Source organism: Rhamphochromis longiceps, linkage group LG10, assembly GCF_057381845.1.
Source record: "Rhamphochromis longiceps isolate RC_006_pf linkage group LG10, R_longiceps_female_GT1.1, whole genome shotgun sequence".
In the NCBI taxonomy this organism is placed as follows: domain Eukaryota; kingdom Metazoa; phylum Chordata; class Actinopteri; order Cichliformes; family Cichlidae; genus Rhamphochromis; species Rhamphochromis longiceps.
In genome coordinates, this window is record NC_140566.1 from 4,335,259 (window position 1) to 4,355,415 (window position 20,157).

General features: G+C 40.4%; 1 protein-coding gene across 2 annotated transcripts in view; it reads right to left on the minus strand.

Annotated features, from left to right (window-relative positions):
- The window catches only part of slc8a2a (solute carrier family 8 member 2a), a 28,859-nt gene that overhangs the window by 4,563 nt on the left and 4,139 nt on the right, over positions 1-20,157 (minus strand). Inside the window, exons 1-8 of one of the 2 annotated variants that reach the window (XM_085419528.1) lie at positions 14,591-14,665; positions 10,044-10,454; positions 8,593-8,730; positions 8,193-8,420; positions 5,933-6,211; positions 3,496-3,927; positions 2,879-3,240; positions 2,346-2,449 (exon numbers count right to left, since the gene is read on the minus strand). In XM_085419528.1, coding sequence (XP_085275654.1) covers positions 2,346-2,449; positions 2,879-3,240; positions 3,496-3,927; positions 5,933-6,211; positions 8,193-8,420; positions 8,593-8,730; positions 10,044-10,385 — 1,885 coding nt within the window. In that variant the 5' untranslated portion in view covers positions 10,386-10,454; positions 14,591-14,665. Of the gene's footprint in view, positions 1-2,345; positions 2,450-2,878; positions 3,241-3,495; positions 3,928-5,932; positions 6,212-8,192; positions 8,421-8,592; positions 8,731-10,043; positions 10,455-14,590; positions 14,666-20,157 lie in introns of those variants that run through there. The other variant, XM_085419527.1, reaches the window with a different exon arrangement.

The window sequence follows — 20,157 nt, forward strand, 5'->3', positions numbered from 1 at the left end:
GCCTTAATGATATCTTACACACGTGCTCTTAACCTCAGTTGAAGCTAAGGTGAAGAAAAATAGCACACTAGCACAATGTAACATGTTATATAGTAGCTTCTGCATTTTTAACCATTTACAACTGGTTGTAAATTTTGCCATCAGAGTGGGAAGACAAGTGCACAGTACAGTGCATCAATTACATTATATTGCCAAAGGTATTCACTCACCCATCCAAATTATTATATTGAGGTGTTTCAATCGCCTCGGCAGGCAGACTGCTTCCACAAACACACTCAGGAGCTCAGTGTATTCTACTGTGGTATTGCAATGAGATGTCACCTGTCTAACAAGTTATGACATGTCCTCACTGATAAATATATCCACAGGCAACTGTTAGTGGTATTATAACAAAGTGAAAGCAATTGGGAACAACAGAAACTTGGACACTTAGATCGCTGAGGTGCATAGTGCACAGAGGTCATCAACTCTCTGCAGATTCAATCGCTACAGACCTCCAAACTTCATGTGGCCTTCAGATTAGCTCAACAACAGTGTGTAGAGAGCTTCATGGAATGGGTTTCCATGACCGAGCAGCCGCATTAGAGCCGTACATCACCCAGAGCAATGCAAAGCGTCAGACGCAGTGGTGTAAAGCACACCGCCACTGGACTCTGGAGCAGTGGAGACATGTTCTCTGGAGAGACAAATCATGCTTCTCTATCTAGCAAGTCTGGGTTTGGTGGTTGCCAGGAGAACGTTACTTGTCTGATGCTTTGTGCTAACTGTAAAGTTTGGTGGAGGGGTGATTATGGTGTGGGGTTGTTTTTCAGGAAATAGGCTTGGCCCCCATAGTTCCAATGAAAGGAGCTCTTAATGCTTGTGGTGGAAGATTTCTTTTATATTAATCATATGTTTTAATCATATCACATTAGTAATAGTAATATCGCTTTCTCACTTTAGTATAGCAAGATCAGTCCTGTCACCAGTTGTATGCATGCATGTAGAATGTTATCACAAGTGGACCCCAAGTTTTATTACGCCTTCACAGTGGATCCATTGTAGACGGACATCCTGCTCAAGGGAGGTTTTAAGGATGGGGCTGAAGGTAAAGCCCCCCCCCCCACCCGTGAGATGGGCCAACATGTAAGAGTTGTGGAAGCTGACATATCCATATTGCAATATGTTATTAAACCACTTCAAAATGCTCCCTGGGGGTGTTTGCAGGTTATTTAAAATTTCCACAACATGTCCTGACCTCTACCTGAGGTCAACTGCCTACTTGTCTAATATCAGTGTCTGACCTCACAAATATGCTTCTGGAAGAATCGTCAAAAATTCCCATAAACCCATCAACACACTCCTAAACCTTGTGGAAAGCATTCCCAACAGAGTTGAAGCTTTTCCTGGCCCAAAGATGGTTTCTGCTTGCTTGAGTGAAATGTGCTCACCTGGGTTGCACATAAGCTAGCCAGGTTTTCCAGTCTTTCTACTTGTACTTCCCGAGTGTTTGGCCCTCTTCACAAGCACATTTAGTGTTTCATCCTCTGGCCCTGCCACTATTTTTTTAATAAAAACACAAACCCGTGGAATAAATATTAATGTATTCATAAACGTTTTACAGACGTCTTCATGCCCATTGAGACAAACTCACAAATTGACAGTAAGGTATTAAAGTGAGTGTAAAAAGAAGCAAGAGCTTGGGCGTTCACTGAGCTCAAAACAAGAAATGCAAATTTCTGCTGATAGTGCAAAACGACCACTTCACACTGTCACATTTAGGGCCAAGGATTTGGAATTTCAAAATAATAGCCAGCTATTTTAAAATGCTGCACAGATCACATGCAAAACCACACCCAAACAATCTTACCCTGGTTTAGCAGCAGTGCTGTGAACAAAGACAGATAATGACTGAGTACAAGCAATATTTTCATGCTGTGATAAAACAGCCTTACACTCATTTCCCTTCTGAACTTCCACAAAAATTATTTTATACACGACTACTTCTTTCCCCTCCACTGGCATGCAAATATCCAATTTCTGCATCTTTTTGACACAATGAGGTTACACGAACAAATAATTACACCAGTAACTCATAATTAGCTGTAGCGTCTGTGCTGCAGTGAAACAGAGACAGTAGTGAACGCCTGCGTGTGAGGTTACTTGCAGCATTCAGCTGCGTGTGTTGTTGTTACTGTTTTGATACTTGATCTTGCACATTGATGCGATCTAATGCTTTCTATTAGTGTAGATGAGAAAGGAAAAACAGACTACAACTGTTATCTTATACTAATTTTTTTAAGTGACAGAGTCATGAGAAGTCACTTTAACATTAAAAATGAAATCTGAAATAATTACACACTCACAAGAGAGTCCTCGCTTTAGCCATTTGGGGTCGTCAAGCACAATGAAGAAGTTTTCCTGCTTTTCATACTCCTCCACGTTTATAATGCACACTCGCAATGTCTGACTGAAGACACAAGCACACACACAGACAAACACACACGCACTTATTTCTATACAGAACAGTTCTGTGATTTTACACAGGAAGAAAAACTCAGAAATACAACATAGTCTCTGCTTCTTAAGCATCTGCACCTATATATATGTAACATGCATAGGTAATGTCCAATGAACTGAATTTACCAGTTGACACACCTGAGCTCAATAGTGAATGAATAGGCTCATAGCAAAGACTGTGAATACTTTCATAAAATTGCAAAAATTTCAAGCAGACCTTTTTTTATTCGTCACTTTGTGTGACTTAAAGTGAAAAATAAATATAGGCTTAAGTTTTAGCACCGAAGCCAAAGTAGAGATGTCAGGAATGACAGCTTATAGCTAGATTAACAGTGTGCCCCTATCTCCCAGTCATTGCCTCTATGTTACTATACCTTACCTGGTCTGCTCATTGGTGAATTCCAGCTCCCCTCTGGTCTCCTCGTAGTCCACTCCTGCCTTGGCGCTGCCATCTTCCGTATGGTACGGCACAGCAACTGTGCCCCTGGACCCCGAGTTCCTCAACACAGTCACCGTCAGGATGCCTGTGCTCTCACTCACCCGCAGCACATGCTGCTCAAAGGTGAAGATGCCAGCATGATCGTCGTCCAAGATGGTGACCGTAGCAACCAGCGGCTCCACTAGTCTCCCTTTGGGTGGAGTCCCCATCCCTTCATTTCCACCCTCCTCTAACCTCAGGTTCTGAAGGCGCACAAAGAAATGCTCATCCTCTTCAAAGATGTCATCATCCAGGATCCTCACCTGGAGAGAGCAAAGTATTTTAAAGTTACATTCCTTCCAGATGCACGTGGTTGTTAACCATTTTATTGAACATTCACTACAATTAAATTCTCAGAATGACAGATTCTTTGATCCCACTGATGACAGACACCACAACTATAGGGGAGAAATCTAGATTCCTGGTCACCTCTCCAGAACAATTTTTGTGTTTGACACTTGACAGTGACGATAAACGTTAAACACTGACACTAACATTAGCTTTTTTTCCTTTCTTACCTTGATTTCTTTGTGGGTCTCCCCTGGTTTGAACACCAGGGTTCCCTCAGTAAATTCATAGTCTGCTCCAGCATTGGCAGAACCATTTTCTGTACAGTAGTCCACATAGAATGTATTCTGACCAGTTCCCCCATCGAGGATCACCCCCAGGGTCAGAGAGCCACAGTTCTCCGTGCACTGATACTGGGAGCTTTCAAAACAAATGTGCGAGCATGTGGCCTTATCAGTCTCGTGGCCTGAACGTCGCGCGTGCTCAACAGCATGTTTCTTTAATATGTTACCAGCACCGATCATCATGCGAGTCGCCTGGACACGGTAGAAGGCACGGCTCTTCTTCTGGTGAACCAGGGCAGAGTAGTTGGCCATCTCGATCAGCTGGTCCAAATCTTTGTCTGGGTGTTTCTCCTTAAGATCTTTCAAGATGCGGACAACCTATCAGAGCAGGAGAACTAGTAGTCAGACTAGGTCTTGTGTTTACACAGATATGTGTGTTGCTTAATGTTATGTAAAAACGCCCTTTAAAAACGATTTGCTCAACAGTGTCTTACAAGAAGAGATTTTATTGTAACTATCCAGACAGGGTTTGCAGTGGGGATGTGAAGAGGGATGCTCACACCAGAACGAAAATAAATATCTTAGTTTGCGATGACACAACATGTCGTTGTTTCTTTGACGACCTGTCTGCTCTTCTGCAATTCCCTTATTGAGACTCCAACTGAGATAAAATCTTATTTGCTTCAGGAAACGTGATAATGAACTGCCACTATTTAATATTACATGTACTTTGTATTTATTTTATTTGCTATGGACCCATGCGTATCTTTAATAAAGTGAAACTAAACTAAAAACTAATGTCTAGTGTGACCATTAAATATGACTGTTTATAAACTCACTGAGCTCTAAACAAAAATGAACTGATTGGAAATGTGTGCAGTAGCAGTAAGAACTTTACATGCATTCATCATGAGCATGAACATGAAAATACATACATACACCCCCACTAATATTTGGCTACATTTTAGTGGGTTTGCCATCAACGAGCTGTTAGCATAGTTTTGGCCACACTTCTTGGAAGAATTTGTAGTGTTCACTTAAATTAGTTGGTTTCTCGGCACAGATCTGGCTTTGGAGCAATTTTCAACATGGTTAAGGGGAGGAGCTTTGGTACTCAAAGATAACCAGTTTAAACAATGTACATAACTGCAGATTATTTAGATGTGGGACCACTTTGCCACGATTTAGAAGAAGACATCGTGACATCACCACAGACTGAGAGGCTGCAGACCAAGAAAGAAGTCCATGCTCCTTCTCTAAAATGTGCAGCTGCCCACATGGACAAGCCAAATGCTTTCTGGGCAAAAATTTATGGTCAGATGAAACAAAGATTGAGATATTTGGTCACAATGACAAGACATATATTGGGAAGAGTAAAGGTAAGGCTTTCTGAAGATCGTATTAGCGGTCAAGAATTGTTGTGGCAGCATCACATTCAGTTCATGCAGCAAAGCATGAAGTGGATGGAATAATGAAGACTGAGGACTGCCTCCAAATTCTTCAGCTTCACCTTAATTCAACAGCTACACAGTTGAAACCTGGTCTCAGTTGGGTGTTTGAATAGAATAATGATTCCAAGCACACATCAAAACTGGTTTTGTAATGGGTAAAGTAAGCAAAGGTAACATCAGGTTACTGGAACGGCCTCCCCAAAATTCCGGCCTCAATCCTAATCAAAATTTGTTGACTTTGCTTGAAACTGGTCAAATATCCAGTCAGAATTACAGCAGTTGCTTGCTGATGGCTACCAAAAGTACCTGGTTGAGGTGGAACTTGTTGAGGAACATTTAACCATTAGTGTGGATACAAGCAAAGTTTTGACCCTGAGTGGATTAAAGTAAAACAAAATCAAACTTGTGCAACCCAATGCTTGTTTTTCAGTCATTCAAGATATATGCTGTATAATTATTCCAGTCTGGATAAAGAACCGATCAAAGAAATCACTAGAAAATAAACTTATCATGACATTCATGTCATTGACGAGATATTTGGCCATAACTAAATGTATATCAGAGGGGCAGATCAGGCTAAGCGGTTAGCAGACAAAGTTAGAGGCAAGGTCGAGATGGTTCGGACAGGTGCCAAAGAGGCAAAGAAGGATATATTGGACAAAGGATTTTGAAGATGTAGCTGCCAGGCAGGAGGAAAAAAAGAAGACCACAGAGGAGATTCATGGATGTAGTGAAGGGGGGCATGCTGAGGGTTGGTGCTAGAAACAGGGTGAGATAGAGGACGATGATCAGCTGCGCTGACCCCTACAGGGAGCAGAGTTCTAATTAGCTAAAACAAAACAGATGTTAAACCTGAAATTAATGGAGAAAAAAAACGCTCTTTTAAAGCCTTCAGGCTGAGTGGCTCAATAAGACGTTTGCCTGAGTCTTACCTCATCTTTGTTCGGGTCTAGTTCATTGCCTGTCTGCACAGAGACCGTAACAGTGGAGGAGTTTCCAGGGCATGCACTGCTGTCTGACAGCTTTCCGTCCACGATCATGTCAATGCCTTTGGGAGCAAGGTCCCCTTCCATTTCCACCACGATGCCGTGCCTCTTGTCAGCACGGTAACGCTTGTGCATGTATTTGTAGAAGAGTAGGCGGCGGTCAGCGATCCAAGCCAAGATCACACACACCGGAAAATACAGCAGCGTCACTATGGCCTCCCACACCTGATTATGCAGGCAACATGAAAAATAATCAGTTACTCATTTGATATATTAAAAATAGAATAAAAGGTATGTGTATACCTTTTAGCTAATTAGATGTTTGGGTGAGTTTTAGAAACACAACATCTAAAAATACAGACTGTGGGTGTGCAAAGGGTTACCAAGTGAGGATTTACCAAACCTTGTAATACAGCTCGTAATATTTTGAATGTCATGTAAGATTCAGTATTTAAGATCCCCGCATCTGTTTGAAGATTCTTGCCACTTACATTTTCCACCGTTTCCTTTTGTTCTTTACAGCAGAATTCAGGTGTTGATTTAAATATTTGTTTTCTTGCTAATCTGTCGTCCGTACATGAACACTGCAAAGTGCAACAGTGAGCCACCACTTCTGTGTCTGCAGCTCAGTCATGTGATGCTTTGCTTTGCCCTTCTGCCATGCAGAGATGTAGTTTTTATGAGTATTATTGATCTTTCAGGTCTTCCACAGTTTCCTCTTACTGACATTTCAGGTTCTTTCAAACTAATTGATGCCAACGAAGCACATGGGCATAGGGAAGCTATAAAAAGATATTTTCAGATCTGCTGCTTAGGCATAAGATTGTTAGGATTGCCACATTTGGTAGAATTGGTATGATTATTACTTTCTGATGAAAGAAAGTAAATTTAGCAGAGAGTAAATTTGAACAAACATTTGAAAACAAATGGCACTAATGTCATACAAATAAAAGTAACAATGCATTAATATTTAAAGCTGCGGGGTGTGAATTCTCACCACTAGATCTCAGCAGACTGCAGATTGAAGTCAACTGAATCCTGTTTTCTTACCTCTCCTTACCTTGCCTCTGGAGGAGGCTGTAAAACTGTGTAAAAAGAGTCCAGTGTGAGCGTATGAGTCAATGACGCTTACTTCTGACTGACGACAGGGATACTGCAGTGAGTTGTTGAAGATATCCTCAACTCTTCCGTCCATAAGTACTGCTGTTTTTGCCACTGCTAGCTGCTTTTAGCCAGTGTTAGTGGAAGTTTCTTTGAAGTGGATCTACCGTTGCTGACTTGGACATTTAGGGAATTCTCTTGTATTATATGAGAATGTAACCAACCCGTGTGCTTTTTGTAATAATCTAGTCTATCATTAGCTGGGGTAATACTGGCTTATAACCAGCTGTTATTGTTGTTTAGCTGGACCGTTGTCAGCTGTACGGAGTCAGAAGCGTCGCACGTCTAATCTGCTGACAAAAGGTAACTGTGATAATATCCGGAATAAATGTGTTGGAGACTTGAATTCATTTCAGGAAATTCCACTCGCATTTATGTTTTTTCATAAAGGGGACCCCTTCTTAGATGAAAAAATATGGGTATGATCCTGTCCGCAAGTGCCGGCACAAACTACAAGTTTGCCTCCACAGAATGCAAACCCCTACGAGTCCTCTTCTCCTCCGCCTATGGCAGTGGTGTCCAAACCCAGGCCTCGAAGGCCGGTGTTCTGCAGGTTTTAGATGTGTCCTTGATCCAACACAGCTGATTTAAATGGCTGAATTACCTCCTCAACATGTTTTGAAGTTCTCCAGAGGCCTGGTAATGAACTAATCATTTGATTCAGGTGTGTTGACCCAGGGAAGGCTCTATAACCTGCAGTACACCGGCCCTCGAGGCCTGGAGTTGGCCAAGCCTGGCCTATGGTGTACGGGCAGTCTCTAGCCATATTCATCCGGTCCTGTGTATTCCACGTGAAGGGCCAACATGGCATTTTCAATGAGTTTTCAATTTGTTGAAAGAAATAATAATACACTAGTCACTGTATATTTATGAGTACAACACATTTTTTCAAGAAAATAATCTCATAAAACCACAAACTTTAAAGAAATACTCATTTTTAAAGTGTGTTTAGTGCAGAGGCTGCATTTCCAAAAATCAACAATAGCACTGTGGCCAGAAGTACATATGTTTTTCAGTTAAAATGTATGCAACCATCAGAACATACCTCTACAATCCCAGGTGAGATGACAGCCAGTATGAGGTAGAGCCAAATGTAGGCATAGATACTCCAGAAAGCCGTTATGAAAAACACCCGGAGGTGTTTGATCTTACGAGACTCTCCGTCAGGGACCACCCACACACACAGACCAATTATCACAAACATATTGAAGGCAGCGCTGCCCACTATGGTGCCCGGGCCGATCTCCCCAGCATGGAAGTTGTGCCCACACACCTGTTAAAGTGAGAAAAAAAGAGTCAATCAAAGCTCATTTGTTAAGCTAACTAGAACCGAATAAGAGCCACGTAACAACTAGAATTCAAAACAGACTCCGAGTGCACATACAGCTCCAGCATTTGTTGTATATGTTACGCATATGTTGCTGCAAATGTAATGAGTTGTGCACCTCAATAACAGAAAGCAGGATCTCAGGTGCGGAGGAGCCCAGTGCCATGAGCGTGAGGTTGGATACAGTCTCATTCCAGATCCGTACCGTTGCGACTGTGGTTTCACCGTTGGGTTTGGTGACGGTCACCACTTTCTCCTGCAGTCACAGAAGTTTGGGAAAATGCCCAAAATGCTTAATTTCAGTTAAGACATATTTGAAATGCCCAAATACATCAGGTTGGAAATCTTGTTTACGGTCTGGTACAAAAAACAGCTCATTTGACTGTTGACAGTTTTACTCTTCATAATAACTGCACTGAGGACTGCTTCTCTAATTTCAAAATGCTGTTACATTGTGTAAAATGTAAACTCTAATCACAGTTTTTGAGTCTACTACGGTCCATTTTAAACAAGCTTTGCCACAGACAAGAATCCAGTACTGATTTTTGGCCCCATCCCTTGTGTACATGTATCAATCTTTTTATGATATTAGGTACTAAAGATGATGGATATTCAAAGCCTTCACAATTTTATGTTGAACAATATTCTATTTTTTAACAGATTGGCAAACCTTTATTTAAACTCTACTTCTCTAAAATAGTTTTTCTACACCCAGTCATGTTACTGACCTGTTGCTAGGTCATCTAATAAGTTTAAAACGTTTCTACTGGTTTTGCATGAAACTGTATTCTGCTGTGAACAAAATATGAATTTATAGGATTTGCAAAATCAGGCATTCTGCTTTTACATTTACATGGTGATCCAACATTTTTGGAAGAGGGTGGTAATTTAATTTGTGTAAGGCATAAATTTAGGGGTCTGGCTGCTTTGATTGACAGGTATGCCACCACTTATTTAATAGAATTATCTGTAAAATAATTATCTAGTTGTAGAACAGCCAAGAGATTTGTGCTTTGGTTTTGGTACTGAAATTTAAACTAGCCTGTTATTTAGCACTGATGAGCATGTCTACAGCTTGCTAACCAGGATTACTACCTTTAGCGTCCATTTTTAGCTCCCAGAAAAACAAACAAACTAAGACTGTGATTCAAAAGTGGAATCCAGCAGCAATGGGTGAGGTGACAATGGCTTTGTCCATCTTATACTTACAGTCGATGCTTCAAACACAGTGGGCCTGATACTAGAACTACTTTTGTTTTGGCAACGAGTTAATGTGATAAAATTATTTTTTTAAATTGAAGATTGAAAATTTAAAAATTTATAGTAAATATTTTAAAACTGTTTCTCTTTATTACCTAATTCTCATATCTGTTAATTCATCTAAGGCGACATATACTGGCACTTTACTTTGATATTTAAAAAAATGCAAGCTCAAAGTGCAAACAAAATTTGCCTTTTCCTGATAAAAAGGAGCCAAAACACTCTTCAACTATGAGCAAACACAAAACCCTGATAGTAAAAAATTTAATGGTTGCATTTTTTAATTCCCAATTTTAAGTTCAATAATACCTGCGAGGTAATGACTTCTATAGATGCCATGAAGCGGTCTGCAATGATGGACACACCCAGGAACATGTACATGAGACAGAGGAAATAGATGATTGCCCTCCCTGCCTGCTCCCCCAGTGGAGGGTTGAGTGGTAGCCACACCGGCAGCAGGATGCCGGGTTTACAAACCACAGTGTCAGAACACGTCCGTTTTCCAGAGCCTGAGGTGTTACCAGAGGATTGCGGCAGCTCAGGGTCAGATGCTCGCTCCACAACCTGGGGCTTGAAGGAGGTCCCGGCATGGCACAGGAGGAGGAACGAGAGGAAGAGGAGGCTGGAAAGGTAAACCGGAGGGGGTCCCATGGTATCCCTGAGTCAGGAAGGGCCTGGGGGTGGGGTTCACTGGGGGAACCGCTGGGTCAAAAGAAACTCCTAGTGAAGCAGAGGAGCACACATTTTTTTGAGAAAGAGAAAATCTTTATCGTATACGATAGTTTACATATCTCACCATGTCTTAGATGGTACATGATAGGCTGGTTCTTATGCCCTGCTTTTCTATTCTGCTCGAGCACTCGAAGCGCTTTATATGACAACAAGCTTCGTACACCCACTAATACACCTTCATACAGACATGCCTAAGTGCTTTCTAGCCAACATTCACACACACACACACACACACACACACACACACACACACACACACACACACACACACACACACACACACACACACACACACACACACACACACACACACACACACACTACATTCATCAGGAGCAAGTAGTTTGTCTTTTCGTCCTCGAGTGTCGTGGTCTGGATGCACTATCCAAGAATGTGAACATCAGCATTTAAAGCAATTCTAATGTAAACTATAACAGCAATGGCATGCAAATAAGTACATTTTAAATATGCTCTACATCAGATTACCATAAAAACAACATAAAAACATGGATGCGGCTGTAAGAACAGTTCTGCAGTCTTCACACAAAATTCTAGACACGCTGCTTCATTTCTGGTATTATTATGATCTTTGTGAGCATTTTAAATATTAGACGTGTTTTAGTGTCAACTGTCAAAGCTCCTCCCCTTCCCGCATGTTTACTACATGGATAAAAATTGAAGATATGTGCGTGTATCCAACTCTGGACTTTTTCTAAGATTATCCATCTGAATCCAGCACTTTATAGCAGGTCATATGGTCGATGTTGACCTACTAGCAACAGTTTCCTTGCTATCCTCTAAATAATTTGTAATTGATCAGTAATGAAACTGGCTACTTTTCAGCACTGATGTTTTGTCCAACATTGCGATTGAGAATTGGACTTTCATAACATTAGTTTAAAGCATATCCATATTTTAGTTAACATTTAGTTAGAATTAGGGACGTGTAATGTGGTTCAGACACCAAAAGTGGGGAGGATTTGTATTCAGGTAACCCTGGTCATGAGATTAAGGAGCCACCAGTTGTCTGGGTTCACAGCAATGATCCATTCATTTATTAGTAGAAATGACAGAACAGCATATTGTGAAACATAAAACCAACAGAACAGCAGTCACAAGAGATGTTAGTCTTCACCATCAGACTAGATAAGGACATTTTAATTGAACACATCCAGACTCCTGATGATTCCTGACATCCTGAAACAGCACTTCAGTGAATTCACCAACTCCCCCATGCTGACTTCCAAAACATCAAACCACAACAATACTAAGCACTGATGGAATATTGGATTTGGCTAAACAATGCTATTGACATTGCTGATAAGCGCTTAAGGAGGGAGTGCTGTTAACCCTTCCTGAGTTGCCTCATTGCCGTAATCATGTTCACCTAAAGTCTTGATCCACAACCTCACCAAATTCCTCTCAGACTTGAGTTTTTACTTCAGCCACTGCCTGAGCCACACTCCACTTGGCCTAATGGTTCCCATCAGCTGCTTCGGGAGTTCCACAAACTCAATAAGACTACAGTCCTCTCTTCACCTTAGTGCCCGAGAGATACTACCACAGTTCTAATGACTCAAAAGACTTGCTTTTAACAGGAAGAAAATCTCTGGCAAGAATCCACCAAAGAAAGGAGTCCCGTAAAGCTGTGTCCTCTGCAGCGTCATGCAAAGAAGAGTTAACATGTCATCCCCAAGCTGAAAGTGAAGGAAAGAAACCCTTTACTCCACCAAGGAAAACCCCAACATACAACTTCAGAGTGGACCAGAGTCCAGCTCCTTTTCAGGAAACAATGTCAAGAACCTGAGTTCTGTGTTGAGGTCAAGTCCAACTATTTCTAGCTCTCCACTTAATCAACTAGGTAATGCTTAAACTGCATTCACATTAACGATAAGCAGAATTTTTGACAACAACATATACCGGGCTTGTTTGTTTCCCAATAACCCCACCAATTACTATTGTGCTCTTCACTTACCCTCCATGTATTTCTATGCAGCCAGTAATGTCAGACTGCTGGTTTTCAGTAACTTCACTGATTTAAACCAGAAATAGGAACACAGGCAAAAATGTCACTAACTGTAAAGATGTGCTACCTTCACTTATTGATTGATCACTGAGTCATGATGTTGCAGTCAAGTATTCTAGAGCAGCGGTCCCCAACCTTTTTTGCACCACGGACCAGTTTAATGTCAGACAATATTTTCACGGACCGGCCATTAAGGTGTTGTGGATAAATACAACAAAACAAAATGATACAACTGAGACAAAAACTGTGGTATTTTGTAAGTATAATAATAAACACAAATTCACTGTGTAACTGTGTAACTTTATTAGCAGCGTCCTCCTGAAATGTGCCAACAACATTGAGAGTAACATCCTCCTCTCTGCTCCTTAATGCTCTCTGGTCGCTATGGTAACGCGCAAATATTTATTTCAAAATAAGACACACAACTACAACACGGGAAAAGACCCAGGGAAACAGAGTTAACGATAAAACCCCTGAAAACCATGAATTTCACATCCGAGCCTCAACTCTCGCGGCCCGGTACCAGTCCATGGCACAGGGATTGGAGACCGCTGTTCTAGAATTCTCAAGTTGAAAACAAGTATTTTGGCCATTTCCAACACGTGTTTTTGATTGAAAGGAAGATTAACAATATCAAGCACCACACAGACAAAGTGTAACAGGGAGATTTAGTGTAAGCAGTGAGTCTGAGGGTGTCATAGCAGGGTGGGAGAAAGATTTCAGCCTTTTTTCAGTGCTCCTCTTGATCCCAACGCCTCCACTGCTCTTGCACAGGTGACACTGCACTATTGTGCACTGTGACTTGAAACAGATACTAGGGTGCTGCATCTTTGATGCAGCAGGAGCTCTGCCAGCTCATTATGCAGTTGTGATTCAAAAACACAGCCCTGAGGGCCTGCAGCATCGCATTTCACTTTCCAAGGCCTGCTACGGTTACCTCGACCTCAGACAGAGGGCTACCTTACGCCAGTGGTTGTTGTGGGGGAAACAGGCTCACCAAAAATAACCTCCCCAATAATCATATTTGGACAATAGAACAAAGAACAAAACTGTTTGGCGCAAGTTTGAGCATGACGACAATAACACTACAAACACTCTTTATCTATTTGTTTTACTGTCACATAAAAATTATTTAAAAAAATAATAATCTGAATGCCAGCCCCTTTAAGAAGTCCACTAAATGTAAAAGTGAGAACCAAAGACTTCAATATTTTATATGACCTTTTTAACATTGTGACGAGACATGCTTAAAACATAAACTCAGATTTGTTCAGAATAGTACACGGTGAATTTTGATGATTGGTAGCATGCAACAAAGCCTCAGTGGATAATGAGTGCTAGCTAATCAAGAAGCTGGTACAGGATAAGCTGGATGCATTATTGATCAATGCATTCACCTAAATATAGAAGGATATCTCTTCCTTTCAATCACCTACTCTTTAAGGATCATTCATATGAAGAGCCAAGTGGATTTATGAGTCAGACATTAAGTGCGTGCTTCATAGTCTTTCCACTTCAGGGACTGGGTAAATAGGCAGATAAATTGGCAGACTACTGCTCCTCCCTTCGAGCTGTGCAGCTCTGCAGTGGCACTGATTCAGGTCAACTCTCTGATTTTTCTGGAGGACTGATGTTCACTGGGAACTTTATTGTCTTTTAAGGATTATAAAAAAAACAAGGATAGTGAACAACATAAAGTGCAAAAAAAATGTGGCACTCTCTTCTTACAAGCCTCTCTAATGCCTGGAGTACAGGGGTCCCAGGGTGTTGACAACTCTGTGGTCTCTCTGTCCTCTTCACGCACAGGAACAGTGAGCTGGATGACAGCTCCTCTCCCCTTACGGCCTCCGACACGGCCACTATCTGTCAGCACCACCGATAAGTGATTGCCTGGGGTTATCTTACACTGATAGGAGAGCCAGCAGAAAAAAGAGTTAGCACCTTTAACAGTTTAATATTTCCCGCCTGTATCCTGGCCGTGGGGTATTGTCAGATAAAGGGATGCTCTTTCTGACATGTGGAGCAGTCGGGCATACAGGTGAGTTAAAGATGAATAATTAAAGCATCAATAATACGAAGAAAATGCAATCGGACTTACAGGAGTAATTTCACAGGTGTCCAAAGTCTTCCTGACCACTGGCTATTCTGTGTTAGCGCCAACAACCAAGTGGATGACATGGCTTTCTGCTGTGACTCTAAACCAGTCAGACTCAGAGACAGTGAGGCAGATGGGCGTGTTACTTATTCACCAATGGATTATCTATTACAGTCAAGTTAAGTACTTTGATTACAGTGATCACAGAATTAACACACATATATATATATATATATATCAAATACTAAGCACTCTTGTCTAAACTAAAAAGAAAACCAAAGACACTTCCTGTCTTGGTCCCGTTTGACATATTCTCCAAAACAGAGACCTGAAACGCACACACAGACCTTCTAATCAGCGATCCATCACTGCAGGAAGAAACTGTGTTGCCCCAACAGCTCAAACATTAACCTATATGCAGATTGACACAGATCAATTTTCCAGGATGTAAGCTCTATGCACAGGTAAACCAATAACACACCGTGTATCAGTTTCACAGCCAGCCAATCATGGCCTGCGATTGCACACAGAGCACAAGCTTACACTCGTCTGTAAAGCGTTTCCTCTGCATTCTAACAACATCTACAGTGAATCACAGACGCACTCACCTGCCGTTCAAGAAAATATCATAATAACTCTCAATGTTAATAGGCAAAATTTACCACTAACAAATAACCAGTTAATACCACAAACATACATCAAAATATACTTTATCTGTAAAATGGTAAATGGCCTGTATTTGTATAGTTCTTTACTAGTCCCTAAGGACCCCAAAGCGCTTTACCTCTGCCCTCTGACCACCACCAGTAGTAGGCAATGGGTGAAGTGTCTTGCCCAAGGACACAACGACCGAGACAGTCCAAACCGGGGCTCAGACCAGCAACCTTCAGATTACAGATGTTAAAGAATCATCTACTTGTTTCCACTGCATCAGATTTTCCAAAGCGCCCTCAGCAAATGTTTAAGCCAGTTTAAAACATGTCACAAACACATTTAGTTATTATAGTCACTAAGTAAAGGACTGAAGAAAATAAGTTTAACACATCAAGTTTAACAGACTGAGCAAGCAGAATGTAGCAGAAAGGTGAGCATATCAGAATAAACTAGACAAAAAGTTCTACTTACTGTTATTAAAAAATGTATTCGCCTTTTTGACAGCCACCTATTAACTGAGAACATTTCTAAACTTAAGATGAGATGTATTCTTGTGTCTCATGCCTTTCAAATATTAATCACCTGCTGCAGATGTTTTTAAGGCAGTTTCTTCTTTTATTGTCCACTTGGAACGTTGCACGAAAGGACTGAAAATGAGTGAGAACACAACCAAATAAAAACTTTCAGAAAGCCTACGAGAGTAATGTAGACAAACTTATACCATCAGGTGTGTCTTACAAAAATCTGCCACGTTTGCTCTAATTATGCATGTATAAATTAAGTACACCAGCTCAATCAGTACCGCTGAGGAATTAAATGTTTTCTGAGAAGTCCATGTGCACGCAGCAGGAGAAAGATAACCCAACTGCTTTACTGTCTTTGTTCCCCAGAAGTCCACCAGGTCAAAATGATCATCAATCTGGACGGCAGCAGTGCAAGCTCGGCTGAGCACAAGGTTTAGTTTACAACACGGCGGGCACACTGCCATGCTGTTCAGTTCCTCAAGTGTGGGGATCTACTTTCAACCACGACTCAACTGCATGTCTAACCCATAATGTACAGTCCCATACTGTATTACAACTGACTGCATAACGTCCAAATAATTTCTCATTCAATGTCATTTTGGAACTGATTCCATTTCATCCCATTCACTAAATCCTGTAAATTTAGTCACTGAAATTTCACCATGGGGTGGGGTAGGGTGAGGTGGAGGCAGATGATCCGCTGTGCCGACACCTAACGAGAGCAGCCCGAAGAAGACGGCCACATAGCATTCCAGACTGACATCAGGTAACTTTTTATTGTACTTCAGAACGAGATCGCTGACTGATTTAAGAAATTAGCTCTACAGTTTTACAGGGTCTCTGTGCTTGATTGGGCAAACATATTTTTAACATCTTTTTAAAAATGTCTACATACTTAAACATAAAAAACCCTAATACTTCAGTTCAGTTATATAATGGACATTTGACACTCTGGAGCAGGTAACACTCTGCCATCATTACTACATGGTTGTTATTCAGTTATATACGTGGCTTCACTAACTGTCAGCCAGACTCAGATATTTTGTAGGGTAAAGTTTCTTGTAGACACAAGAAACTTACAACTGGTAACTTGATGAGCTAATGATCTTTTTGTATATATCAGTGCCTGTGACACGGTTTGCATTCATTCACAGAAATTTTATGGAACCACTAGAATATTTTGGGCTGTGGGCATTTTCTGAAAGATAAGTCAGTAAAGATGTACTTCTACTGGCGGCTTTAACACAAATTAAAATGTACTCAACTCTGTAACTCTAATTTATTATTAGTCAAATAATTTAGCTTCTTCTAACACAGACTTGAAGTTGCCATGGTGTGTGTGTGTGTGTGTGTGTGTGTGTGTGTGTGTGTGTGTGTGTGTGTGTGTGTTTATGATAGAAAGAAAGCAGTGAAAGCCAGATACACAGACTGGGTTAAAACTGTGTTTTGTGAATTTTTGAGACAACTTTCAAGCACAACATGAACCGATATCAAAACCAGCTCTGCCTTTGATGATGCACAAGTTTAGTTTTGAGTTGTCTGAAATCAAGATCATGAAAATTATACATGTAGCATATCTTGTAAACTGCCTATTTGGGACAAGGTGCATTCTGAACAAGTGCTTTAACTATATCTGATATCTGACTTAGAAATAGCAGAGATCAATTAAATCTGTTAATGGATAATTTTATATGAAGTTGTGTTGCTTCCCCTGCACAATCTCCAACTTTAGTTAAGCTTGAACGTGTTAGCTTTGGAGTTGGAGCTTGGTTCTTACACAACACAGTGACACTGACTCGGGCTTTGGTGGTTCCTCGCAGTTTGGGCCAATTTAATCTCTGCTGAGGACGACAGTTTGGATCTTTTTCAGACCGTGGCAATGTGGCTACACTTTCTAATAACTTGTACTGTTTGTGTCAATCTGTCATCTTCTCAGATCTGCACTGAGCTCTTTGGGATGCCCACTTTTACTGTGTGTTGCTCGGTCCAACAAATGCTGTCACAAAAGCCTTGCGTCGGCAAGAAGAAGCAATCTTCTGCAGTCAGACGAAATTAAGTGGTCTTGACAAACTGAAAGACATTTCGAGCTTTAATCCTGCAGCTGAATGAATAACTTAAATGAGAATATGTGTATTTTAAATCAGTGTGTATAAATTTCATCCTTCATTAAAAAAAGCACCAAATCCAAGGGTTTTTTTTTTTGTTCTTTTACACTTACACATTATATTTATTATTATTCAGCTGCAGAAAAAAACAGTTCACAGACATTACTGAATGTCCTATATTACTTCAACATGATGATTGCAAATAAAGTTTGGAATTTTAGTACCCAGACAGTATTATAACGACAAATTAAAATTAACTGATCTGCTACACTGTCTTTATTAATTCTAATCCCCGTGTAAACACCATGCCACAATTTCAACTGACAAAAAAAACCCAAGAAAAAAAAAAAAAAAATTATAATATATATATATATATATATATATATATATATATATATATATATATATATATATATATATATATATATATATATATATATATATATATATATATATATATATATACACACACACACACACACACACACACACACACACACACACATACATATATATATATATATATATATATATATATATATATATATATATATATATATATATATATATATATATATATATATATATATATATTAGGGGTGCAACGACACAACCGTTCGATACAGTGCTTTCGGTTCGGTACGCATATGTATCGAACAATACAAAATGTTTTATTTATTTTATCAACTTTTCTTCTGCCGATGCTGTCTGTGTTGAGCGCTCAGTGGATCTGCACTGTCGAGCACAGATCCACTGAGCACAGCACAAGCTAGTAACACAGAAGTTAAGCTTGTTGCAACATGGCAACTGCCTCAACGCTACCCGAAATTGAACCTCCCCCACCCTCATTCAGATCTGGCGTTTGGAACTATCTTGGTTTTCATGTGAAGCATGACCCTGATGGTAAGCGCGTCATGGACAAAAGTAAAACAGTATGTCAGATGTGCCACGTAATGCTCAATTGGTGGGAACTAGTGCGTTAGCTCAGTTAGCTTGTTAACGTGTTGACGGCATCCAGCCCCACGTACGGGGCGATCCGCGGTAACTCGTTAACGGAGATTTGCTGTGTTGTGGCGTTAATGTCATTTCAGATTAATGCTGACAGCACTAGTGGGAACACAACGAATATGACTGCACATTTACATCCTAGAGCAAAGACAAGTGGAAGCAGACAAAAACAACAAGCACGCATGCTACAAACTTTACCCGAGTCATTTAGACAGCCGTTAGCACAGGATTCTCCTCATGGGGAACTGATATGTTTAATATGCTGCTGAGAGTATAGCCCAGAAGAAGCGTGTAGTATAGCTTTTATTTTGGAAAGAGACATTTCTCTGTAATAAACTCTCTTTTCCAAAGATGAGGGATTCCTCGATCAGATAGATTAATTTTTTACTATTATTTTGTTGTTTCAGCAACATTAAATTTAAAAACTGTTCTTTTGAGTTAAAATATATATTTATAATTTTAATAAATGACAAATTAAAAAGGGATGAACATTTTTTTGCATCGAAAAAATATCAAACCGTGACACCAAAGTATCGAACCGAACCGTGAATTTTGTGTATCGTTGTACCCCTAATATATATATATATATATATATATATATATATATATATATATATATATATATATATATATATATATATACATACATATATGTGTGTGTACACATGCAGAGCAGCTTTAGTTGCATACTGTCAGACTAAAGAAGGGTTACAGATAGAGCTGGGCGATAGAACGATAACGATATGTATCGTGATATAACTTTTACTCGATAGAGAAATTAAGCTATCGCGATAGACCTCGCCGCTCTTGTCCTCAAAAAAAAAAAAAAAAAAAAAAAAAAAAAGGTCAGCCAATCCAAATTAAGTAGCGCAGAGCCGAACCAATCACAGCCGCAGCGTCACGTCGCGTGACTTGTTACGTACAGCACAAGTGCCAAGCCGCACGTGTGTTTGTTTGGGAAGCAGCCAGCGGGTAATGGAGGAAATGAGTGTGCTGACTAGAAAAATCAACCGAGCGTGACCGAAGAGAAAACAGATGATGGTGCCGGAGAGATTGTCGAACGGAAGAGCCATAGAAGTTCCGTAGTGTGACGGTATTTCGGCTATTTCAAGTCTGACAAAAAACAGAGTAGCGTGCACTGTAAATTGTGCCGAAAGCAAGTCTGGAAATACAGTAAACTGGTGCATGCGTCACACTGTGCGCCACGTTATTGTTTCGGTGAAATGAATTTCTACAAGACTGTTACTGTTAATTCTACTCTCTGCAGTGTTTAAATGCT